Consider the following 24,218-nt stretch of genomic DNA (forward strand, 5'->3'; position numbering starts at 1 on the left):
AGCAAGACCATGTGTGGGCCTTCAGGATATTCCATGAAGAGATGGAGTATTGTTCATCTTTAGAGCGGTCCGCTGTTTTTCTTCTCCAACTCTCCCCCTTCCTACACTTCTCTAGCACGGCGGTTCTCCCGTCGTTCCAACTGCTTCTTCAGGAGGGAGTGCATCACGGTCGGCGCGACAAGTATAAATCACAAAACAGCGCGGCAGACCGTCTGAGCTAGTTAAGGTGTCCAGCAAGATAGTTCCGCCTCGGCATCACACAATGGCTGGCTCCCCGATTCACGGCCTCCTTACCTCTACTGAATCCCCTTCGCAAAGCGATGCCGCATCAATTGGGGGCAAATCGACACGCAGCGTCCGAAGTGCCCTTGAGGAGATCAGATATGAGGTTATGGTTAATCATCTCTATCAGCAACAATGTTCGCGCCTATGGGTCAGTGACGGAAGCGGTGAAATCGAAGGAGTGGTGCTTCGAAAGTCTCGTGGAATCTACCTTTCATGCCCATCAGCCCTTCGAGACTCACAGTTTGGGGACGTTTGTGCGGAGCTTAATGTACAGGTATGCTATACTACCCTGACCATCACAATAGACTTATTCGGAGAATAGGTCGCCATGACGGTGAATTCCAGAGTCATCAAAACATTCTTGGCTTGGGCTCCTGATGCTACAGACGTTCCTCTCATGAATGGCCTACGTGTTCAAATCCTACCCACGATTGCTCACCTGCCTCGTGCACGAAAATATCAATTTGCTGCCTTCATTGCTGCCGATTCGCTGTTGGTTGTGTGGGACGATGATCCTTCAAATGTAATGAGCAGAGCAGCCTCCATTGAGTCTGAGTTGATGGAGCTGGTGTGGCATACCGGCGAGGCCGGTGATCAGGAAGAAGTTTCTAATGAGAAGAACGGAGCTTCCACGGCCTCTCTAGAGCTCGAGTCTGGAGAGTTACCAATCCAGGATCGTCCGACCAACCTGATGAACACTATACTGGTCGCATTTACATTAATCATTGTTGTCACATTACTTGGTCTGGCATGTCGATCTTTGGCAACTGAAATCGCCGTCGATGACTCATACATACGCCTCGCATTTCTCTCCTTGGTTCCCGTACAGATCTTCTTTACCTTGGTAAGTCTCTTTATTCGTGTGGAGGAATTGTTAATGACTTCTTAGTTCTTCGCCCAAGTTATTGTTGGTTGCGTGGCACAGTGCCTTGGACCCATCCAGCAGATGCAACTAAACTCAAAATACTACTCGGCAAAGTGCTCCCCTCGCCTACGTACGTCGTCCTTACCGCATATTACCATTCAGTGTCCTGTTTACAAGGAAGGACTTGCCTCCGTAATTGCACCAACGGTCAAATCGATCAAGCGAGCCATATCAACGTACGAGCTTCAAGGTGGCACCGCAAACATGTTCATCAACGACGATGGCCTGCAGATCATTGAGGAGGAGCAACGGAAGGCACGGATTGACTTCTACCAGGACCACAATATCGGCTGGACGGCTCGTCCAAAACATGGTAGCGAAGGCTTTATACGCAAAGGCAAGTTCAAGAAGGCCTCCAACATGAACTATGGCTTGATGCTGTCATGCAAAGTCGAGGATAAACTTCAAAGGTACCACCGCAATTCGACCTGGACGCCCAGTGACGAGACCGAAGCCTACAACGAATGCTTGCGAGAAGTGCTGGACGAAACTCCACGTGCCTGGGCGGATGGTAACATCCGCGTCGGGGACTATATCCTATTGATCGACAGCGACACCAGGGTACCAGCAGACTGCTTGCTCGACGCTGTGAGCGAGATGGAACAATCTCCGAATGTTGGAATCATGCAATTTGCATCCGGCGTAATGCAAGTTGTGCATACCTTTTTCGAAAACGGCATCACCTTCTTCACCAACCTCATCTACACCGCCATAGAATACACGGTCGCTAACGGTGACGTGGCTCCCTTTGTAGGGCACAATGCCATCCTTCGTTGGAGTGCGATTCAGCAGGTCTCCTACGTCGATGAAGACGGCTACGAGAAATTTTGGTCCGAGTCACATGTCAGCGAAGACTTTGACATGTCCTTGCGACTTCAGTGCGACGGCTACATCATCAGGCTGGCGTCATGGGCCCACGGAGGATTCAAGGAGGGTGTCAGCCTCACCGTGTACGACGAGCTGGCCCGATGGGAAAAGTATGCGTACGGATGCAACGAGCTTCTCTTCCATCCCATGAGGAAATGGATCTACAAAGGGCCCTTCACAGAGCTCTTCCGGCGGTTCCTCTTCTCCAACATCCGGTTCACCTCCAAGATCACGATTGTTAGCTATATTGGCACGTATTATGCCATTGGCGCGGCCTGGATCATGACCCTCGCCAACTACTTCGCCATCGGCTGGTTCAACGGCTACTTGGACAAATACTATATTGACAGCTGGAAAGTCTGGTTCAGCATCGTGATTGTGTTCAACGGCCTTGGAAACATCGCCCTCGCGATCATGCGGTACCGCATCGGTCAGAAATCCTTCGTCCCGGCCTTGCTGGAGAACTTCAAGTGGATCCTCATGCTCTCCATCTTCCTGGGCGGGCTGTCGCTGCACGTCTCGCAAGCCCTGCTGGCGCACATGTTCGAGATCGACATGACTTGGGGCGCCACCTCTAAGGAAGCCGAGTTCTCAAACTTCTTCATCGAGGTCCCCAAGGTGGTGAGGAAGTTCAAGTTCAGCATCGCCTTTGCCCTCGTCGGCATCGTCGGCATGGTTGTCCTGGCCACCAACCCAGGAGGCTACATCCCGTTTGACTGGCTGATCAAGGACTTTATCGCGATTCTGCCCATGAGCACAGTCACCGCGAGCCACCTCCTATTGCCGATTGTGCTGAATCCAGCGCTGATGACTTTTTCGTGGTGACAGGGAAACAAGCAGATCTGGAAGTCTCATGATGGAGTGGCTAACCACCCACCCGTCCACTCACAGTATCAATATCGTGGGTCTTGGTTTGAAGATAGTGTGTATCGTTGGACTCTAGACAGATGATAGCTTAGATCAGACAAGGGCTTTTTAGGAATTAGACAGACAGAAAACTTGCATCAGGCTGGGGTGGTTGCACCGCTGGCAGGCGTTGTCGTTAGTCTGTGAGATCGAGTAGATGAAGTCGATGCGCACCGGCATAGCAATTCCCACATAGTCACGAATCAAACATGGAGTGAAAGATTGCTAGGTTCCTACGCAGCATAGCATTCGCTTTTTCATCTTCTCCGTGTCTAATATGCCTAGCTATAGTCAGGTTCGACAACGCGCGACGACAGACAGTAGAAGGGCTGGGCAAGGGAGGGATTGTTTGCCTGCCCTGCCTGCCCATCAATAATAAACGTGTATTGTGTGGACTTAATATACTCATTCACTTATCAGGAAAGTAAACCTTGATATTATCCTGCTTGTCACGACACCTTCAACACTGCTCTCCCTGCAAGCTTGCCAGCGACCATGAGATCGATGTACTTGTCCAGGTCCTCCAGGTTTCCCTTGGTGAGGATAGGCTGTGGAGTGAGAAAGAGAGATAAGTTAGCGATGTCTTGACAGTCCGTTGCCTTCGGGGGGCTTTCTTGTTGACTTACGCGAACCAATCCCCGAGCGGTAAAGTCCAATGCCTCTTCAACATCCTTCAGTGTACCAACGACGCTTCCCACAATGTTCAGTTTCTTCAAACACAGCATGAGAGGAGGTGCCCCTGCGAGGATGGTCGGATCCTTTGGCAGACCAACAGCAACCACTGTACCGCCTGGACGAAGCAGTCCAGGTGCAGAGGCATAGGCTTCCTTCGTGGCCGCAGTGACAATGACACCATGGGCTCCATACTTGGTAATGCGTGTGACCTCGGCAGCAATATCCTGGGTCTTTGTGAAGTCGATAAACTCTTCCGCGCCCAGCCGTTTGCAAAGATCGCGTTTCTCGTCCCCTCCATCGATGGCAATGACTCTCATACCCTAGGTAATGGCGGTGAGCCTAGTGTGTGAAAACAACATTCGTGCAGGATCATACCATAGCTTTGGCATATTGTACCGCGAAGTGACCCAGACCACCTCCCGCCCCCGGAAGCACCTATAGCAGGTAGGTGAGTAAAGCCCAGCGATATAATAGCTGGTCAACACGTACAATCCACTGCCCAGGTTTCACGGCGCTCCGCTTGCAAGCGGTATATGCTGTGACACCTCCGCACATGATAGGCCCAGCCTCCTCGTCGCTCACGCCTTCTGGGATGCGAGTGGTGTAACGTCCGTCACTCAGAGCGTATTGTTGGAATGTCCCAGCCTGGCTAAACCCCGAGTTCTTCTGGTTCGGACAATGAAGTTCGTCGACACCGTTTGTGCAAAACTCGCATTCGCCACAAGTACTCCAAACCCACTTGATACCGGCACGATCTCCTACCTTCCACCGATGATGCATATCGTCACCAACTGCAACGACCACACCAGCACCCTCGTGGCCAGCAATGCCTTTTGTTGCCGGTTGCATCGAGACACCAAAAGGAGCCCACTCATCCTTAATCAAGGATTTATCCGAAGCACAAAGACCGGTCCTGCCCAACTCTCAGAAATGGACAATTAACCGTGTGGAAGGAACCTACCAGTTGATCTTGACAAGAACTTCTCCAGGACCAGGAGTTGGCACGTCGACCTCTTTGACAGGGGCTTTGGAATCAGGTCCTTCGCCAACTTTCACCGCAGCCTTCTGCTGCTTAGGGATCGATACTGTAGCCATGGTCGTTGTTATTTGAGGTCAATGGTTCAATACAGGGACGGGAGTGTGACAAAAACAAAGGCAGAAGTGGGTTTCGGCGAGATATGGAAGGCACAGGGAAGCAGCAGGAGCGGCAGATGAGACGAGGTTTTATAGTGTTGAGCTGTCTTGCGGTGCTACCTGGTACAAGGTGCAGCATCCTTTAGTCCTCGGGATATCCTTCCCCCATGGCAGCTCGAGTCGAGTCGATAGGATAGAGTCACGCCCCGCAGAGATCGCAGACGTGAAGCGCCCGTATTCGGTCAGGGGATGTGCAGAGGCGGGGTACACAAGGAGGAGACGTGGAGAAGTAGAGGATGCATGTCAGTAGCAGTGGGCCAAAGCATCGTCGACGGGTGAGATTAATAAAACCGCAACTGTATTGTCCTCGGCTGAAGGAGCTCATTGGCTTTCATATCGGTGGCATGCCCCGAAGGCTTGCCACTGGCACGACTCCAATCGACGTCCTATGGCCTTTACCAGATGAGGAGCGCAATGTGGGTAGGAGGAAAGTGTTTCAGGGGGTGGTGAAGGGCCTGATCTTTTCGGATTACTATGACTGTAGGGTCGTAGGAGTACACGTCAATAGGTAGGGAGGCCATCTCGCAATGATCATCACTAGTGTTAGTAGAAGTAAAGTACCTCGTAGGTGAGTGAAGGTTGGCGTATGCAACGAGAAATCTGTACCGAGACGCGCACCAAAAGTTTTGTTAACGCTAGTAATAGAATGACAAGCTGATCAAAAGACAACAGACTTTATTTTCGTTGCCCTTACAGCGGCCCCCGGAGGTATCGGAGCTCAATTCTCAGTGCCTACAACGTCTATCAAGATTGAGGATGTAGACTACGCTACCGCCTATTAGCTCTAACTTATGGCTAGGAGATAGGTATAAGTGCCTACAAGCTCAGAAAATCTCCTGCTATAGTAAGTAACATCTGTCATTTAAATTAGTGTAAACAGTACTTTGGTCCGCGCCCTCGTATCCCGTAAGTCTGCCGTGCGAGATCCGTTGATCCTATCTTTCTTCACTTTACTATGCGGAATACCACCGCCCTTACGATGCTCCTCTCCCCCCATCGTTCTTCTTCCTTACTCTACTCGGGTGAACGGGTGAAAGGAGACCAGCTGGAAGGTCTATTGCGGTCCACTTCCTGAGTTACGTCTGAAAAGCTCATCTCATCCCACCATGGTGCTCGCCGTATGGATTTATATTGACCCATGCTCTACATGTCTCCGCGTTGGGCTGACTCCTACTGTCTAGGCTATTGGTCAGATCTGCTCGAATGCATCCATGTCTCATAACCTGGCTCAATGCCAGAAGCTTGTGCAAAAGGCAGTGGCGGCTGGAGCAAAGGTAGGTGGAATGTTTGCTCTCTCTATGAGGCCATTCACCTGATCCTTACCAGCGCGTCCATCTTTCTAGGCACTGTTCCTCCCCGAAGCCTCCGACTACATCGCTTCCTCTGCGGCGGAATCGGTAGAGCTCTGTCAAGATGTCTCCCATAGCCCCTTTGTCCGTGGTCTCCAACAAGCCGCGAAAACGCATTCCTTACCTATCAACGTTGGAATTCATGAACCAACCGAACCCCCGTCGAAGAGAATCCGAAATACACTGATATGGATTGATAAAGAGGGGGACGTCGTACACAGATACCAGAAACTGCACCTTTTTGACCTTGATCTGCGTCCAAATGGGCCAAGGTTGAAGGAGAGTGACTCGACCGAACCCGGCCATGAGGTCGTTTCACCATATCCCACCGCCCTGGGCAAGATCGGCAGCCTCATTTGTTTTGACCTGCGATTCCCTGAACCCGCACTCAGATTGCGTAGGCTGGGAGCCGACATATTGCTCTATCCGTCTGCCTTCACCGTGCCAACTGGAAAACTCCATTGGGAAATCCTGCTGAGATGTCGAGCTATTGAGACTCAGTCCTGGGTCATAGCTTCGGCACAATGTGGTAGACACAATGCAGCACGTGTTAGTTACGGTGACACCATTGTCATTTCGCCAAATGGCCAAATCGCAGGGCGGCTGGACCACGTCGACGACATAGGGAAGGAGGAATTGCAGGCGCGCGAGCCGGATATCCTTACAGTCGACATTGATTTTGATCTCCTCAAAGACGTCAGACGAAGTATCCCTTTACTTAGAAGGACTGACGTCTACCCGGAGATCTAGCAAGCTCGAATGCAATGTGCATCTCGGCCAGGCGAGTAGCTATCTCGACCACAGCCAATGCCTGGTAAATCAGGTCAATGCAAGCAACTTCCAGTGCCCATCACTGTCACCTGTTAGGATATCTATGGCAGCTCCTGTCAAAATTGCGAGCCTTCGGACCTGCTGTCTCCCGACATACAAACGTCCGACCTTGGATTGGGTAAATCAGGGCACAGGACAGCCAACAATTGAGCGTGTTTAGGTACGCCAGTCTGCTGACTCGAGAACTAAACTCTGGTATAGGCGCAAAGGAGAATACCAGCCACTATCCAAATGTGGCAGATGCAGTTGACCATCGACTCTGTTTGCTGATTTGCAGCAAGTCACAGTTTTCGTATCCTAGAGCAGTGCCTGGTTTCTCTTTCGCTTTTTTGGTGGAAGTCGCGTCACAATAGAAGTTGGCATCTACCTTGTTGAGTATCGGTTCCATTCCTCTGATGACCACATACATATACTTGTATTATATAAACCCTAAACGCATGTGGCTCTCGTATGAAGACGGAGATAGCGACTTAGACTACAAGTCCGTTGTACGCGAAGCGCCCGCGGAGACTTCGTACAAACACCTCAACTTCGCTTCCTAATCACCGCACCCCTTCCACATCATTCCCGCCTCTCATCAATGACTTTCACCAAAAATAACAACCACGTCTTGCAGCCAAAGAGCATGAGTGATTTTGCTGCTATGGTGGTTGGCCACATGAGTTGGAATGTCACCATGAACATGGGCCGACATCGCAGTCCGAAACTCGGCAAACCCTGATCAACAGGGTCTGGCTGCGTATGCTGAACACAGGATACGCTCAATGACAACAAGGTACCTCTTTGACAACGAGTGCCTCTTTGCAAAACAAAATAGACCTCGTTGGTTGAACCGGACACACTCGTACCCACCGCCTCTGGCACAGAGCATGATTGTTTCTCAGTGAGATGGAGTCTCCACCTTTACCGATCAAACATCTCCAAAACTTTCCAGAAGGCCAAGGTCAACAAATCTATGGGCTGGCTCACAAATGTCCTCTAGAGTCTACCAAATCATATACCAACAGCTAGAGCACCAATTAGCACGTTGATGGGCCTTTTCCGGGGAGATTTACTGCACTCCTAGACGTCTCCAATAATGTTGACTCCATCTTTGATGATTGTCCGCACCTCGCCTTTGCCGTATATCCGACAACGGAGCCTTTTAAGTCCAGCGTCATGCGGCCGCTTGCACCAAACCCGGTGCTTGAGAGGCACGACGTCTATTCTTGTTGCTGTTTAAGATATTTTAATAGTGCTTCTTTGCCAGTATTCAGCATGGCGGTCGTCGTCATACATACCGATTGACACCGGCATCTATTGCAATGAGAATGGAAGAGCCCCGGCCAGCATTAACACAGGCCCCGTTTGCTTCGGCATCCTCGTCCACGCTAGACGACAATACCGGAATCGAGAAGCCTGCAATGCCTCTCGAGGAGGAGTCCGACGTTCTTGCGCTCCAAGACCTCGACAAAGGCGAAGATATCAATGTTCCCGACCATATATGCCCGGCTCTTGAACCCCAGAATGATCTAGTCGAGTTTGATGGCCCAGACGATCCAGAAAATCCCAAGAATTGGTCGAAGGGAAAACGATGGGCGATTACCATTTCCATGGGTCTGATGGTAGGGTTCCCAGAAATGAGCAGAGAATTTGATCCGCTGACCTGGTGTGAAAAAGACCTTTGTGGTCACCTTTGCCAGCTCGATCTATTCCGTTGCTATTCGTCCTGTGGCCGAAGAATACCATATTGGCGAGATTCCGTCTACCCTCGGGGTTTCACTCTTCCTTCTTGGTTTTGTGTTCGGCCCTATCCTTTTTGGACCAGCATCGGAAGTCTTTGGGCGACGGATACCTCTCTTTGCGGGATATTTTGTCTTCTCGGTCTTTCAAATTCCAGTAGCCGTGGCTCAGAACGTGGAAACAATCATGCTCGGTCGTTTCTTTGGAGGGTTCGCAGCAGCGGCGCCATTAGCTGTGGTTGGAGGCGCCATGGCTGATATCTGGGGACCCGTTGAGAGGGCGTATGGGATTTGCGTGTTTGCAGCCTCTGCCTTCACTGGACCGGTCGCCGGACCTATCATTGGCGGCTTCGTCACTCAGTCCCATCTTGGCTGGCGATGGACCGCTTGGATTACCTTGATCATGACCGCACTGTTTGGATGTATCGGCCTGGTCCTGATCCCCGAAACCTCGGCCGCGAGAATCCTCCAAATGAAAGCCAAGCGACTGCGATACGAAACGCGAAACTGGGCACTACACGCCAAAGCGGACGAGAGTCGAGTCAACATCAAGACATTGACGACTATATACCTCGTTCGCCCATTCGTCATGTTTGTCCAGGAACCGATCCTGGCCCTGATTACCGCCTATATGAGCTTCATCTACGGCATCCTATATCTCCTCTTCGAGGCCTATCCCATCTCGTTCCAGGAACAGCGAGGTTGGAATCCTGGCGTCGGCTCTCTCCCATTCGCCGCTTTTATTGTCGGCATTGCAATGGGAACTGGTATGATTGCCTACTCGACAAGGACAAATTTCACAAAGGCCTTCAAGAAGCACGGCAAGGTCATTCCCGAGGAGAGACTGCCGCCAATGATCATTGGAGCCGGCGTACTCCCAATTGGCTTGTTCCTGTTTGCCTGGTAATGCCGCCCTCCCTCCCCTCTTCGAGCTGGCTACTTCTGCAGGTTTTACGGTGGATGAACAGTACGTTTACTAACCCATGGCTAGGACGTCTAATCCAAACATCACCTGGGTCCCGCAGATCCTCGCCACGGCCCTCCTAGGCATGGGCTGCCTGTCGACCTTCTGGCAAGGGACAAACTTCATCATTGACTGCTATGGGTTCTACTCCAACAGCGCCATCGCCGTGAACACCTTTGTGCGATCCATCGCTGGCGCTGGCTTCCCCCTGTTCGCCCCGGCCATGTACCACAACCTCGGCGTCCCCTGGGCAACCTCGCTCCTGGCATTTCTTTGCCTGCTCTTCTTCCCAGTGCCGGTGCTCTTCTACATCTATGGGGCGAAGATCAGAGCAAGATCGAAGTTCAGGCCTGTTGGCTGAGACCCCACCTCAGTTCTATAGAAGCGAAACACACAGCAGAGATACAGTTCGACAGTCCGCAGCGAGTGCTAGGGAGAAAATGCGCTGCATTGACAACGACAGCCCACCTCCCCCTGTTGCCATAGGCAATATCACCCACCTGTCGAGGTTCGAAGACGTCCGGACCGGGAAAAGAGACCTGAGAAGAGCAGAAGCGCCAGAGGTCCCCACCACTGTCGCAGTTAGAACTACAAATTCAGAGAATAGACCATTTATGACAAGAAGTGGCCGTCGTACAACCGGACCAAGATGGCACCAGAACATCCACGATGAATTGATGAACCCCGTGATCATGTTCAAATGGTGATTGCGGCGCAAAGGAGAGACGACGGCAGAGAAATAAACTGGATCTAGATGGTGAAACAGCAGATACTGGACACGGGATTGTTGTTTATTGATTTACTAGTAATCTTAATACCCGATAGAGATAGACTGTCACCTTGACTAGCATTAGCTTCGCGCCCTGCTCGTGGGTGATGACACTCGAGGAGCCAATCCAGGGCAGTAATCGACGATCTCTGCTTCCCGTTACACCTCACGGGATAGAAATTCACCCAGTACAACTTTCAAGCCTTGATCTCCATTTCCACAACTTCTGAATGCACTAGAGCCTTGTCCAGTCTGGCTCTCTCTTCAGCCGAGAGGTGGGTGAGATCAATGGCAACCTCGTCACCGAACTTTTGCCCAATTTCTTCCAGAGCAAGGCCTTTGGTCTCGGGGTAGAACAGTGCCATGATCGCAGCTCCAATCAGCGGCACAATGATGAAGATCAGGTAATACTTCCAACCAATGCTGTTGAACGCGACTGGGGCACACATGGTGTAGATTAAGCTGAAAGCAAACAAACCCGAGACACTGAACCCTGTTCCTTGGGCACGGATTGAAGTCGGGAAGATCTCAGAAGAGTAGACGTAGGATGAAGCATCCATTGAGCCACCGAAGAAAGTCACGACTACTGGAGAGTTAGTGTCTGGAGATCGTGATCGCAATCGAGGAAGACATACAGAGGTAGAGGAAGAAGACGCCGAACCCATTTCCCACACGGTTGTCGGTACCACCGTATCTTGCGAGACAAGCAGTAAACCCAGCGACAGAGATGGAGCATCCAATCTAAATAGTTAGCATGTGCTACGCACAGAGATGGCAATGTATCATACCTGTCCGACAACCATGATCGGGATTCGGCCAAGCTTGTCAAGAAGAAGACTATTGACGAAATTCATAAAGGCAGCCCAAGTGTCCCAAAGGGCGTATAGCATGAGAGGCATCGCTCCGTAGAGGCTGAGACCGTTGTAAAGAAGGACTTGATAATTGTTGATGACCAGGCACCCTGTGCTCTGAACCAGGCCACTGCGAGGGTTAGCAAGTGCCACAACTCCAAAGGCGGCAGTTGGAAGCGAGGATATAAATGTAAAGGCTCACAGAAGGAGAAATCCAAAGAGCAAACGCTTCCGGTAAGACTTCCTGGAAAACAGGAGAATCCAGCCTTTGATCCAGCCTTGTCTCCAGCCTTCGCGTTTCTCGAGATCAAGTTGCTGACGGATTTGATACAGCTCCTCTCGAGCAATAGTGTCGTCCTCATCCTCGGGTTGATGATGCAATCTTTTAAGGACCTCAAACCCTTTTTCTTGCATGTCGTTTGCAACCAAGTAACGAGGGGACTCAGGAAGCCACGGAGAGCCCACGAGAAGGCAGAGTGGTGGGACGATTTGTAGTGCAAGGCAAAGACGCCACTGCGCTTCCTGGTTCTCCAAGAAGTAGCAGCCATAGCCTGTCCATCCGGCTAATCCCTAAATCAAGCGTGAGAAAGTAGCTAGACGGAAAAACGGAGGACAAGCTCACATATCCGACGCAAAGAATGAACCCGTGACTGCCCACCATTCGGCCACGAGAGTGGGCAGGGGAAACTTCGGATTGATAGAGAGGTGTGATGGAATTGACCATGCCAACGCCGAAGCCCATCATGAAGCGAGCAACCAGAAACATGGCAATATGGACAGAGCCAGCCTGAATGGCACCGGCGACGATACAAACAGAGGCGGTGATCTGTATGGATCTCTTCCGGCCCACCTTATCAGCTAGCCAGGTGATGAAAATGCAGCCAATGAAGCCACCCCCTGCAAAGAGTCCATTGGTTGCTGTCGACAGCAAGTCAATCACAGATTCTAAAACTTCCATTCTGCGGTGTAGAGTCTCACCTCCGGTGATTCGGGAGCCACCGCTTGATTTGATGTCGATGTTGAAGTACGTGAAGAAGGATGGTAGGCCAATGACAGCTCCAATAACTGCGGAATTGTAGCCATAGGTGAGAGACCCGAAGGTCACAAAGAAGACGACAAGAAAATTGTACTTGTTTCCTGCACCCATTCTGAGAGCTTGCAAAAGTATCAAAACTTTCCAGGGGGAGTGTCCTGCGGGTTGATACCGTGCTGCCGTCTTTATGCCAGCCTCCGCAAAGGTCTAGATGGGTCTGCTCAAAACAGCTCGCTGTGGCTTCCCCAGGTTTCTCCAAGCAACGGCAGTTTCGTGGGTCACCTTTACCCCAAGGGAAAGGACATCACCTGTCGGTAACACATTTTGACGAAGGTGGGGTTCACCACATAGGATCGAGAGTCCCAAAATAGTCATGATAAATCCCCTTCTGGGTGTTCCTCATACATCAACGTGGTCCAGCAGCTCGGTGCAAATGACACCATTCTTCCGTTCCCCACAATGCCACATCTCCGTAAAGTTGGGGAAGACGACGAGGAGTATTTTGGAGTTGGAGGCGATCAAGTTGGTTGCGTGGCATCTGATGTTAGTGTTAGCGAGGGATCAGGGAACGCGAGGGGGTCTTGATACAAGCTGGCAGCAGCTCCAACAGGAGGTGAACCGGCAGATGGTAGACCATGTTGGCAGCTAAGCTGTCCAAAATCTCCTTGAGTTCAAGGGGGCACCGGATCAAGCCAGGATTTGGAAATCTGCCACGCTGCTTACCTTCGAGGTTTGTACCGAGCAGCTAGCTTGTTGACGGATCAGGGCTTGGGCGAATCATGGCAGCTGGTGGCCTGAGCCGGGGACTCTGCGGGGCAGCAAGAGATTAGGAACTCGCGTGTAGAGTCAGGTCTGATCGGGTTTCCGAAGGTACTCGGAACCGTACAAGTGATAGGCAGACGGAATGATGGAGTGGGAAGAACATCGAAGTCGAAGTTGAGTTTAGATTGTGGCTGTCATTTGGATCAAATACGGATGATCGAGCTTCAAACACTAGGAGCCCGAAGGCCGCAAGCCGCAAGCCGCTCTCATTAATATTATTCTGGCGGTTTCCCCGCGGCAGTCGTGGCTGCCGTGTAAGCCGGTGAAGGGTGACGTCATTACGAAGGGAAGTGTCACTGGTGTCACCAAGTGCCTGCGCTGCCTCTACCTGGGTGGTTAGTAGAGACGTAGGAGTTGTCAAAAACCTAGGATTGACAACAAGACTGAAGGGCAATGGTCAATGGTGGGCGAACGTTGGATGTCAGACTGCGAGAGCTGCTATGACAATCTGCAAGCACAATCCTTGGGAGGAAGACGCCAACGTTTCAGCCCTGGGCCCTGGTATCTGTACCGTCAAGGGACTTGTCTCTAGCCGCTAGGTCTTCTGGGCCAACACACTGTACAGGTGACCCCGTTACCGTCCTCTTCAGGGGTGCGGGTGGATCCCTTGCTACCTATATCAAGGCTGAAGAAACACCTCCACATGTTTGTCAGGACACTCTTCTACGATAGGGCAGGTTATGACCTCAGTACGCTACCCTCCAATGTTGAGTCCTTAACAGCGGAGAACTGGGCAAGGAACCTCGATCAAGAGAAAGCTAATTCAGGTAGGACACAGATGAAGGATAGCCATAACGACCTAGGGTGATTTTACATTGGGTATCATATATCTTACTTGTTGTTAGTCCTGAAAGAGGACCTTGAGCTTTGTCAATGCGTCATCGCAGTTGACCTCCATGCTGGTGATAACATCGACTGCCTCCTCTTTGGCCATGATAGATTGAAGGACGATCCAGAAGTGAAGAGCATTGCGGTACATGCCTTCAGCTTTCAGGGATTTATCTGACGTTTGTGAGCAAAGAACTTCCCACAGTCGGCGCCATCTGTCCAAAGCGCCTTTGATATCTTGACCCATGGAGCTAACGGCGAAATTGGAAGTCTTTGCCCCATTGATCCGGCGACCAAAATTGGTCGTGGGTAGGTTAAGTGACATGGTCATTACACAGGAATGTACGTATGTGTACAAAACTGATGAACAGGTCAGTTGAGATGACATACTAGATGTTGGCTAGTGACAGAGACGATAGTGCAGTTAAATGGAGTAAATAAGGAACTTACAATGGATGAGAATGAACAGGTCAAAGATGGTGAGATTGCAATTGCCTTCTGTCTCTTCCAAGGTCGTTCCGTTTTCAGATTCGTCTGCAACTAGCATCGACTCTTTTGCTGAATCAGAAGTCCTTGCTTTTCCGTCAAACAGAAGAGCGAAGGCTTGAGACATGGTCAATCGTGGTGCAAAGATCGAGTCGTCCTGCATGAAAGGGTGTCGTGAGCTGAAGATGGCCTCTTTACAGGGAAGATCATTATCGAGTTCGCCAAGGGTTATGCGGCATGGATAGTTTGAGTAGATTCTCATGGCGCAATCCAGCAATGCAATGACGGAGATGGTGCTGCATAGACGCGTTTAGTAAAGGCTAAGCAGAAAGATCCAAGCACATACCGGATCTTTGTCTCTTTTTGTAGCCAAGCGACTTCCGAAATGCGATCAGACGGCCGATGACGAGCATGATGTAACTGCATGCTTCGAGCGACATTAATGACATCTCCGAGCCGAGATTGCATTGCCCTTCGTTTGGACCCTCGGGATCCGCCCCAATACTGGGCAACAACCATCAAGTAGCCAGCCTGAAGCTCTTGAAAAACCTCCCAGTCATGGTCCTGCTGAAGAGTGTCTGAAGGCGCTTGTAGGTAGTCGCTTTGTATGGATCGAGTGACTTCAGCTTCGAAGGAGAAAATTTCCGAGTCGAAAACCACCAATTCCGCAACATCGACCAGTCTCTTCGCAGCTAGCCTTTCTGTCTGATCTTTCGAGTACATGGCGCCAATAAAGACCACACTGATAACTAAACCGACTGGGACTTTGCCGGGGTCGAATGACGGTCGATGTATGATGGGACAGTTCAGGTGCCAATTACGAAAGTAAAGGGAGATGAACTTGCGGATTTTCTCTGAGGTTAGTAAGAAATTCAGGCATGCAGTCAATTCCTGGCGAGATTTTTCATCCAGGGCCAGGCACCATAGTTTGTTATAAATTGCCATATTCAGTGCTGAAACATATTGCGCCTGATCCGAAGGTTGCTGCGTCGAGCTAGAAGGTGTGGAGCTAATCTGAGCCTCTGGGGATATAATGGACGGATCGTAAACTTCCAGCTGCAAATCAGTATAGGAAGGTGACTGGGTCAGTCCGAAAGGCCCTGTCCAAAAGTCGAGGTACTGATCGTCAAACCCCATAGGTATTTGGAACATCCCGGAGAAGTCAAAAGTAGCTGGACTTTCAACCTCTGATTTTGGGGCCACGGTATCGGTCTCTTCATCCTCTCCTTCTTCGTGTTGTTGATGAAACTGCAGTCCTCTTTGTCGATCATCGCAAGGGGGAAGATTAAACGTTTCTGTGAAGGTGTCGGTACCACCGTTCAGAAGCGCTTGAATGGATACGCGGTCGCCTAACGGGCCTAATTCTTCGGCAACTGGAAGGGTAGTCAGCATCACCGCCAGTCCCTGTCTTTCCGTGCAGAAGGTTGGAATGTCCTACTTGAACTTTCGCGAAGGGAGTGCTTTTGACGGCAGGCAACTTGTTTCTTCTTGCACGGCGCACAAGGACTGCCTCCGTCGCAGCGAATCTTGGACGAAATGCACTTGGTCAAGGTCAGCAAAATGCATGTCTGTCGTGGTGTCAATAGTGTAGTCACCGTCACACAGGCATGCGGTCTTCGGCCTTTGGGAATCGAGCTGGGGACATCTCGGTCTCCTCGCCGTTGACAGTGGCTATAATGGGTTTGTAATCGATCTCTGCCTCCGGCATCAGTGGGACGATTTCGAGGAACGGACAAGGCACAAATATCGTACTTCCGTGAGAAGTCTCGAGAACAGAAAACGCAAGAGAACGGTTTGGCTCCGGTGTCTGTACAAGGGACGTCAGCAGCGTTGAGCAGGCGTTCAGTGGCAACTCACGTCGAGTTTGATGGCGCTTCAAGTGTTCAGCGCGCGAGAAGCCTTGCCCACAGTCTATACATCGGTACCGCTTCTCTGGAGCGCTGGACGCGCTGGAAGGTGTTGCTGTTTGTTTAGCGCACGCTGAGGAGAGGAGCGCCTGGCTCCTGATCAAGTCGTGGAAGTTTTCCATGGCTGCGGTTTCGAGTTTCCCGCGACTAGAGAGGATGATGGATCGGGGGAATTTTTGGGGGGAGGGGTTAACGGCTTAGATAAGTGCTGCGGCGGCGGACACAGCGGCGACAACAGCCCGAACCACGCGGAGTCCTCACAGGCAGGTGTGGGAGCGGGCGAATAGGGCTCGTTTGACAGGGCACCAGGCCCATCTAGGGCCGTCGAGGCACCAGTTAGCACCCAGTCAGTGGATGGATGCGGAGAAAACCCCCCACGAAAACTTTGTGGGCATCAGCTTGGCCACCCCAGGGTCCCGTGCCCAATCATTCTCACCTGCAAGTAAGCGAGCCTATGTATGGCCAGCCCTGAGCAGCCGCCCCTTGCCGCAAACTCCAGAACGCAAGGGGCCCCTGGTATTGGCTTAGGAGCCATCCGGAAATACCCCCAGCTTCAAAGGAAGGTATCAGCAGCTTGCCCAGAAGAGCGGCACAAGATTACAAGTAAGCCTAGGTTTTTGCATTTTCTTTCATGAGCCGAAGTCAGCGACACCCAGAACGTTTACCCATATACCGTCAGTGGATAACTCAATATGTTCCCATCAGCATCGGCATGATGAGCCAGATCTCGTACCCAGTATTGAGGAGAGACAGTCCAGAGTCAGCTCAACGATGTCTGCCAATTCAAATCCCAACGTGGTTTTAACGCAGGCCTACACGACAACTCTCAGCGTCGGCGTTGTCAGTGTGTCTCAAGTAGCCCGGCCCCTAGAGATGCTCAATGCCTGGGTGTGACTGACAGCAACCTTATTCACCAGCTTAGTGTAATGCCGCCGAACATATTGTGGGTAGGTGCCTAACGACCCATATACCAACCATGGTCCACAAAGAAGATGTCTTGTGCCTGATGAACATGTCCAACTCCGCTGCCCCGTCACGCAGAAGGCTCTCGCGTCGACCGGCTAGCATGGTCTGTCCGGCAAAAGCATGAGAATTTGATAGGCACATCTGCCATGGCAGTCGCATGCGCCAGCTGGGGTCGAATAAGTCGAGCTTCTGCTATACGGCCCAGCTTCATCAGACATTCAAAATACCCACGGAGTGCCCAGACATTGTTTGGATGGCGAAGAGCTCGAGGAAGCGTGTCGTCGAATCCCAGATCTGCACTATACACCGCAGCGGCCAGCTCGGTGTGGCCTTGTTCCAAGAGGAGGGCACCGTAAGCATGTCGGGGCGGCTGCATCCACCCCCAAGGCTCGTCATATGGCAGTGCATCATCGAGAGCAATGGCTTTACGGAGATGGTCAAATGCGACATCGAAGTTTCGCTGTCGGTATTCCAATTCACCGTCCAACATTGATCGGGCGATGGCAAGAATATCCAGGCAGGTGTTGTTGAACAGCGTTCGGGTGGACTTAACCCGCGAAACTGCTTCGTTGAAGAGGGTGCGTTGATTCTCTGCTTCTTCTACATTCCCCGTAGCTGCCGACGCGACACCCTTTGCATAGTGAATCAAAGCCGTTGTCACACAGTAAAGCTCTTGATCTTTGGGTAGAGGTAAGTTAAGGATTTCCTGCCACATGCCGAAGCGAATGAGCGCATGCACACGCATGCCATGGAAGGCTTCGAGCCAGTCGGCCATTGGCGGGGACTTAACGCGAAGGAGGTCCTCTGGAACTGTTGCTTCGAGCCAGTCGGCAGTTTGCAGTGCAATCTTTGACTGACCAGCAAACATTGCAGCGTAAAGGCGAAAATGGTAATCGTGACATCGATAGAGGCTGTAGAAGTTCAGCGGACCGGCTCGCGCCAAAAACTTCTCATCCGCGCGAATCGCATCCATATTCGAAGCGATCGCTCTGCGGTAGTCGCCGCAAAGTATGTCAAGGTGGGTAGGCATATGTTGCAAGTGGCCAGCATCAGGTATCAACCCTCTTAAGTGGTCTGCAATGGGCATCGCAAGCTCAGGGGTGCTGGACATTTCCATCAGATGTATGTAGAGGTGTAAGACACCAGGATGCTGTAATCCACCCTTCACAGCCAAGGCGTGATCGAGGACAGCCTTGACTTCTAGCGTCCTCGAGCCAGTCGCTGGCTGTCCGGTAGACAAGTCCCAGAGTTTCCAGGGTGTTAGATTCATCAGGGCATCAGCGTAGAGCACTGACACGTCAAGGTCATCACTGAATGCTTCGTACACCGATCGCATAGCATCCGCGTAGGGTCGATTCCAGATGGAGCAGTCAGCGGCAGCGTGTGGGAGCGGATATCGAAACTCGAGTGCATCTACCAAGGCCTTCTCGACGGGCGTGGCATTGATGGCTTCATTCTTTGCTTTCTGCACAGCAGCATGCGTTCGGGTCACGGTGGATTCGAGCTCCTCTCCGTCAAAAAACTCCCATGGTTTGTTGTAGTTGGGACCCAGGGCATATGCCAGGCCCCAGTAGGCCATGGTACAGTTAGGATCCAAGGCGATGGCCTTTCGGAAACATTCAGCTGATTCCTCATGGTTGAAGGCGTAACTCCACACTAGACCTCGATTAAACCAGAGTTGGGCTTGTTTGTTATTTGTGCTCACAGGTCGGCTGAAAGCTGACAGATCATAGTACGAGTCCGACGTCCTGGGAGCGTCACTTTGGAGATGATCATCCGTCATCTCGACCGTTGCGCGTTGACGACAGTTGCTTTGTGGGAAGTAAAATGTGTCATGACATGTAAGTAGCGCCGAGGCACGAGATCGTTTAGTGGGGGTTTGTTCGGAAAGACCTCGGAGCAGACCACACCTCACCCATATGAATTCTATGATACTATTAGCACTTAGAAAACTATCTAGCCTTTGTTGGCAATCTTCCCACGTTGGATTGAATAGAACTTTCCCCCTCCTTACATATACACTTTTGCGACGGTATTTTCTGGTTCCAGCTACTCGGACCATTGTCTGGAATAGTGACAGAAATAAGACTGTGGAAATGCTAGAATGGCGACATTAAAACTGAACATTGGATGACCATGATGCGAGACAAACGCAAAAAGACAGACGGTGGCTTTGAGTATGTCAATATTTGATGCTTCTCAGCCGTGGATAGTTGGTGTTGTGCTTATGGTGCTCTGGTACGGTATGCTCTACTAGCAGAGGGATGCTTTCAGCTGGATACTATACGGTCAGATCACGAGGAGCTCGACGCATTGAACTTGATAGAGCATATCATGACAACGATCCGGCGACTCATGCCATCAGCGCTTCAACCATCAGCGGCCATTCTAAGCGAAGACGAACCCCAGGACCTAGTGTTCTTTCTGGAATCATTCTCGGGTAATTTGAGAGAGATATTAAGGGTGTGGGACGACTACAGCAAACGGATGATTGACAGCATGGGTCACAAGCTCACTACTGACCACGATACTGCGGCGATCTGGGCTCGATATGGGGATGCGTGGGACACTGATTCGGCCAGAGCGTTACTACAGCAGAGATGTCGCCACGTCGCGAGCGCAACGCTCCAGGGGATGCCCGCGGCTGTAATTGAGCCATTGAAGGTTCGTGCAGAGTTGATGGAGAAGGTATTGGTGGAGCTGCGCAAAGGGAAACAGACTCCTAAGTGAGGTTCGAGCTTGACTTCGTAAGGGTTCATTAGAATCTACCCGTTGCGGCGACAGGGTAAATTTGAGGGCAAAGCATGATGCGGACGGACAAAGCACTTGGAGCTAGTTGAGACTTGGAGGATAAGCTAAGAAGACTCATGGTGTTTGGATGCAGATATTTCAGGGCTTCTGCGAGGTGAAGCTAGCGAACTCCAGAGATATGGTGGTTACAAGTGGAACTGGGAAACGGCCATGGAAATGTGGGCAAGAAACACAATGCAGTTCATGGCTAGAGGCAAAGAGCTGAGGTAACCATCAGTCGCTAGACTTCCAAGAACAAACGAGGGGGCTACACGCGAATGGTCGTGTATTCTAGATCAATGAATCCATCTTCAAGCTTGGGTCGATGAGATCAGACATTGCCATAGCGGTTGTAGGGATCAGATGGCTTCATAACGAAATTCAAGGGTCGACTGGCAACTAATTATTACCACTATAAAGTTCCCATCGACCACTCTCTTCAGTCTCACTTTCATTTCCCATCCTTGCTTCTCACCATTCCAGTCAACTTCTGTTTCTTCAAGTAAACTCAACGACAGCCACAACGTACTCGCCATGGAGACAACGAGCGCAACGTCATCGAAAGACCAACCGCGTTTCGAACGGCAGGGTCTCGAAGCATCAGACTTGAGTATCATGACTCAAATTCTGAATGATATGGACAACTCGTTCCACAATCTGAAGAACGCCCTGCGACTACTTGAGGCGCCAAGGACTATACTGCTGAATTGAAACGGGATGCAACCAGACTCTCGGAAGTTCTTCGTGATTGGATGTTGAGGCCAAAGCTCAGCAAGCCTGAAGAAAACGCTGAGCTACCTCCAGCGGCAAGGAAACTGATCAGGGAGATTTACGACATCGTCACACGGAAACAGGATCGCGGTGAAGAATCTTGGGTATATACGATCAAATCAAAGACTCAGGAGCTGGAACTGTGTATGTCTGACAAGAGGCAGGCACATCCAGAAGAGTGAAGGCCGATGAATCCACAGAGTGCGGAGCGTGAGTGGGAATGACCCGTGGTCATTATGACTCTGGCCAATGTGTGCCTTCTAGCAATGCCCGAAGTGGACTCCAGCATTTTTGACCCACCTCCGAGCTTTGAACAGATCGCGCAAATGGCCGCCAAAGGCGAGCTGGAGAGTGAGGAGGACCTTGGCCACGGGGGAAGTCAGATGCCAAAGAAGGACCGGAAGCATCTGATGAACGAAATAACCCGAATCAACTTAGAGCCCAATGATGAAAGCGCAGAAGAGATGATGAGCAGGTATATCGCGCTCTACGGGGCAGTGTGGACTACCAGGAACAAGGTCAGAAGAATCATTCAAATTGCCGAATGGAGTGATAGTGACGAGGAAGGCGAATCGTTGCTAGATCATGAAGACTACATGAGAGAAGCCGAGGATTCTGATTTTAACGACGAAGACTATGAGAAGGATGAAGGGGTCAATACACCTTCTGCTAGTGCCGACGAGGAAGAAGGAGAAGGAGAGTAGGGGTTTCAAACCCTACCCAGACAGCAGGACTACGAAAGAGGAAAAGAGAATAGGACAGACGAGAGCAGTGCTCTGAGAGGTCTACGGAAATATGTTGGCCAGAGGTCGCCCTCCCAGTGAGGGTGGTGGTATGGTGACCTCAGTTAGCTGAATGACCCATGGTGATGATTGACAATGTGGGCACATTCTCTGGGCTGGAAAGTGCACGTCGAGATCAGTGCGCTGTACAAGACAGGGCTGATGACAGGCTGAACCCCCCAAAAAATACAACAGATGCTAGCGGACGCACTTCGTCTAATTACCTAGCACCTACTGGATGCTTCTTGGCACAAACGACGGACCACGATACGAGGGCGTGACGTGATAATATGCTGCTGCCCCTGCATCAAGTCCCGATATGGGTTAGTCCCTACAATGACTACCTTGGGCTTCGACTTCCGATACATTATTCTATTCTCCACGAGGGCGCACATCAAGTATGATGCCGAAAAGATGAAGTTGTCCCTATCTACACCTACGGAGTTGTACCCACCCGTGCCACCCACACCTCCAATCCGGTACTCGGTATGTTTTGTTCTCGGTACTTGTAGTGTTGTGGTTAGTCAAAGGGTCAGACTAACAGTTCCAACAAAGTTGTCAAAAACCCAGACACGGGAAAAACAGTGGGGGCAAAAGACGAGACTATCGAAAACCGCGACAGTTGAAGGAGAGCAAGAATATGATTGAAACTGGGCGCTCCCTATAGGCACCTCTGCAGAGTCATGGACTAGCTACTTGTAAATTTGGGATGTTGCGGTTCAGACCCTCTCCTCATGAACGATTGCGCCACTCTTGCTCACTTCGTCCAGCTCCTTGACGGCGATTTCGCGCGCCCGCTCTGACGACACGCACTGGTACGTCTTGAATTGACTGCGCGGGACCTTGTTGATGAACATCTCGTCGATCTCCTCCAGCGACCGGCCCTTGGTCTCTGGTATCAAGAGGAAGAAAAACACTGGTAAAAATCCCCAAAGTCAGCCGCAGGTCTTAGAACCCACACAAGGGGTGTCGGAGAATACCCACCGAATGCCACGGCGTTGGAGCCGGCCCAGATGTAGCCGTACTTCGCGCCCCAGTTCAGGTTGTTCGCGTTCAGGAAATACGGTGTGCAGTACGAGATCAGCCCTGCGAATTCATGGTCAGCCAGGTCAGTCGAATTACAGCGCGCAAAACTCACAGTTGAAGAAGTAGTTGATCCCAGTGCCGAGACCGACGCTGAAGACTCGCAGGCGGGAGCTGACAAGTTCACCAGCAATGGGCCAGGTGATGGTGCCGGTGAAGCCGTTGTAGAAGAAGCTGAACATGAGGGCGAAACCCACAAGCGCTTGACCGGCGCTCTTTCCATGGCCAGCGAGGCTCAACAGACCGATAACCAGCATGCAAATACAGCAGCCAGCAGCGCCGATTAGAAGCATGGAGCGGCGACCGAAGACTTTGTGCATGAGAAACATACCACACATGGCGCCGATCAGTCCGAGGCAGTTCTGCAGAATGGTAGCTTGGAATGGCTTGTCGATGCCGGCCATCTGGTAGAAGAAAGTGCTGTACGAGATGGTGAACCAGACGCCAGACGCCGCGTGCGATGCGATGGCCCCTGCTGCCAAGATGGTTCGTCGGCGATCGGTTCCCTTGAACATGTCCAGCACCGATGCTGATGACGCCAGCTCCTTTTCCTGCTCAATACCTCTCTGCATCTCGATGAATTCCTCGTTGATGAGCTCGGGCTTGAGCGATCTCCCCCGAAGCCGCTCCAATGCTCTACGAGCTTCTTCTGGCCTGTTGTGCATGAGAAGCCATCGGGGCGACTCGGGCACGAAAAACATGAAGATGCTGAGCAGGAATGGGATTGCGAACAACGAAGCCAGCGGAATCTGGTATGCCAGTCTGCTGTGCAAGTTTTTGCTGTAGTTGTCGGCCACGGCTCCGAGGATACTCCCCAGGTTCACCCAGAAACCGAAGAACGAGGCCAGGATGGCTCGATGCTGTGGAGGCGCGTATTCGACACACGCAACATTCGAGAACAGGATGAACCACCCATTTCCCAACCCGAGGAGAATCCTTCCGGCATAGAGACCTGCAAGACTGTTCGCTCCGACCTGGACACCACATGCCACCATCGATATGAGGGACGCGATCCAGATGGCTGGTTTGCGACCAAATCTATGCGCAAAGGGGCCACCCATGAGCACCGCGACGATGGTGCCGACATTGAGGAAGCTTGAAATCAGCTGTTGAGGCTTAGTGTTGATATTCCATCCCGATTTGACCTTGGGGTCCTTGTAGCCGAAGACTTCGAGGAAGCCGATCATGGCCTGGAATCCGGCAACTGCTGCGGTATCTGCATGGAGTTCAGCTTCGTGTACCGACATCACATCCAAGTGAAGCTCTCACCAAAGCCATATTGACAGTTTGCCATGCTGACCGCACAGCAGATGAGGAGACATTTCCAGTTGTCGATGAGACGGTTGTTTCGTCCTTCGCTAATCATCTTGACTTGTGGGATAACAGTCCTCGTGGTACGACAGGGCAGTATGC

The 24,218-nt window shown here is 51.4% G+C and overlaps 9 protein-coding genes across 9 annotated transcripts; 4 read left to right on the forward strand and 5 right to left on the reverse strand.

The window, feature by feature from the left end:
• Window positions 1–262: 262 nt before the first annotated feature.
• AYO21_08990 (hypothetical protein) lies at window positions 263–2,902 on the forward strand (the record flags this gene model as incomplete). The annotated part of the gene is made up of 3 exons (XM_022658929.1): window positions 263–559; window positions 608–1,129; window positions 1,175–2,902. 3 exons carry the CDS (start codon window positions 263–265, stop codon window positions 2,900–2,902), a joined length of 2,547 nt encoding a protein of 848 aa, XP_022508769.1.
• A 530-nt stretch (window positions 2,903–3,432) lies between these two features.
• AYO21_08991 (hypothetical protein) lies at window positions 3,433–4,753 on the reverse strand (the record flags this gene model as incomplete). Its single annotated transcript, XM_022658930.1, has 5 exons — window positions 3,433–3,531; window positions 3,610–3,978; window positions 4,034–4,093; window positions 4,148–4,571; window positions 4,620–4,753. The coding sequence occupies 5 exons, from the start codon at window positions 4,751–4,753 to the stop codon at window positions 3,433–3,435; spliced, it is 1,086 nt and encodes a 361-aa protein (XP_022508770.1).
• A 1,205-nt stretch (window positions 4,754–5,958) lies between these two features.
• AYO21_08992 (hypothetical protein) lies at window positions 5,959–6,951 on the forward strand (the record flags this gene model as incomplete). The annotated part of the gene is made up of 3 exons (XM_022658931.1): window positions 5,959–5,970; window positions 6,034–6,126; window positions 6,196–6,951. The coding sequence occupies 3 exons, from the start codon at window positions 5,959–5,961 to the stop codon at window positions 6,949–6,951; spliced, it is 861 nt and encodes a 286-aa protein (XP_022508771.1).
• Window positions 6,952–8,342: 1,391 nt separating this feature from the next.
• AYO21_08993 (hypothetical protein) lies at window positions 8,343–10,424 on the forward strand (the record flags this gene model as incomplete). Its single annotated transcript, XM_022658932.1, has 4 exons — window positions 8,343–8,636; window positions 8,692–9,656; window positions 9,745–10,069; window positions 10,134–10,424. The coding sequence occupies 4 exons, from the start codon at window positions 8,343–8,345 to the stop codon at window positions 10,422–10,424; spliced, it is 1,875 nt and encodes a 624-aa protein (XP_022508772.1).
• A 259-nt stretch (window positions 10,425–10,683) lies between these two features.
• Window positions 10,684–12,484, reverse strand: AYO21_08994 (hypothetical protein; the record flags this gene model as incomplete). Its single annotated transcript, XM_022658933.1, has 6 exons — window positions 10,684–11,069; window positions 11,122–11,227; window positions 11,275–11,467; window positions 11,540–11,907; window positions 11,960–12,255; window positions 12,316–12,484. 6 exons carry the CDS (start codon window positions 12,482–12,484, stop codon window positions 10,684–10,686), a joined length of 1,518 nt encoding a protein of 505 aa, XP_022508773.1.
• A 1,549-nt stretch (window positions 12,485–14,033) lies between these two features.
• Window positions 14,034–16,535, reverse strand: AYO21_08995 (hypothetical protein; the record flags this gene model as incomplete). The annotated part of the gene is made up of 7 exons (XM_022658934.1): window positions 14,034–14,380; window positions 14,471–14,802; window positions 14,853–15,879; window positions 15,945–16,047; window positions 16,110–16,313; window positions 16,364–16,379; window positions 16,432–16,535. 7 exons carry the CDS (start codon window positions 16,533–16,535, stop codon window positions 14,034–14,036), a joined length of 2,133 nt encoding a protein of 710 aa, XP_022508774.1.
• Window positions 16,536–17,446: 911 nt separating this feature from the next.
• AYO21_08996 (hypothetical protein) lies at window positions 17,447–19,162 on the reverse strand (the record flags this gene model as incomplete). The annotated part of the gene is made up of 1 exon (XM_022658935.1): window positions 17,447–19,162. The coding sequence occupies one exon, from the start codon at window positions 19,160–19,162 to the stop codon at window positions 17,447–17,449; it is 1,716 nt and encodes a 571-aa protein (XP_022508775.1).
• A 396-nt stretch (window positions 19,163–19,558) lies between these two features.
• On the forward strand, window positions 19,559–21,644 carry AYO21_08997 (hypothetical protein; the record flags this gene model as incomplete). Its single annotated transcript, XM_022658936.1, has 4 exons — window positions 19,559–19,622; window positions 19,673–20,067; window positions 20,862–21,084; window positions 21,205–21,644. 4 exons carry the CDS (start codon window positions 19,559–19,561, stop codon window positions 21,642–21,644), a joined length of 1,122 nt encoding a protein of 373 aa, XP_022508776.1.
• Window positions 21,645–22,441: 797 nt separating this feature from the next.
• AYO21_08998 (hypothetical protein) lies at window positions 22,442–24,171 on the reverse strand (the record flags this gene model as incomplete). Its single annotated transcript, XM_022658937.1, has 4 exons — window positions 22,442–22,638; window positions 22,707–22,808; window positions 22,861–24,021; window positions 24,075–24,171. The coding sequence occupies 4 exons, from the start codon at window positions 24,169–24,171 to the stop codon at window positions 22,442–22,444; spliced, it is 1,557 nt and encodes a 518-aa protein (XP_022508777.1).
• Window positions 24,172–24,218: the final 47 nt, after the last annotated feature.

The sequence above is a fragment of the Fonsecaea monophora genome, assembly GCF_001642475.1.
Source record: "Fonsecaea monophora strain CBS 269.37 chromosome Unknown Scaff83, whole genome shotgun sequence".
NCBI lineage: Eukaryota > Fungi > Ascomycota > Eurotiomycetes > Chaetothyriales > Herpotrichiellaceae > Fonsecaea > Fonsecaea monophora.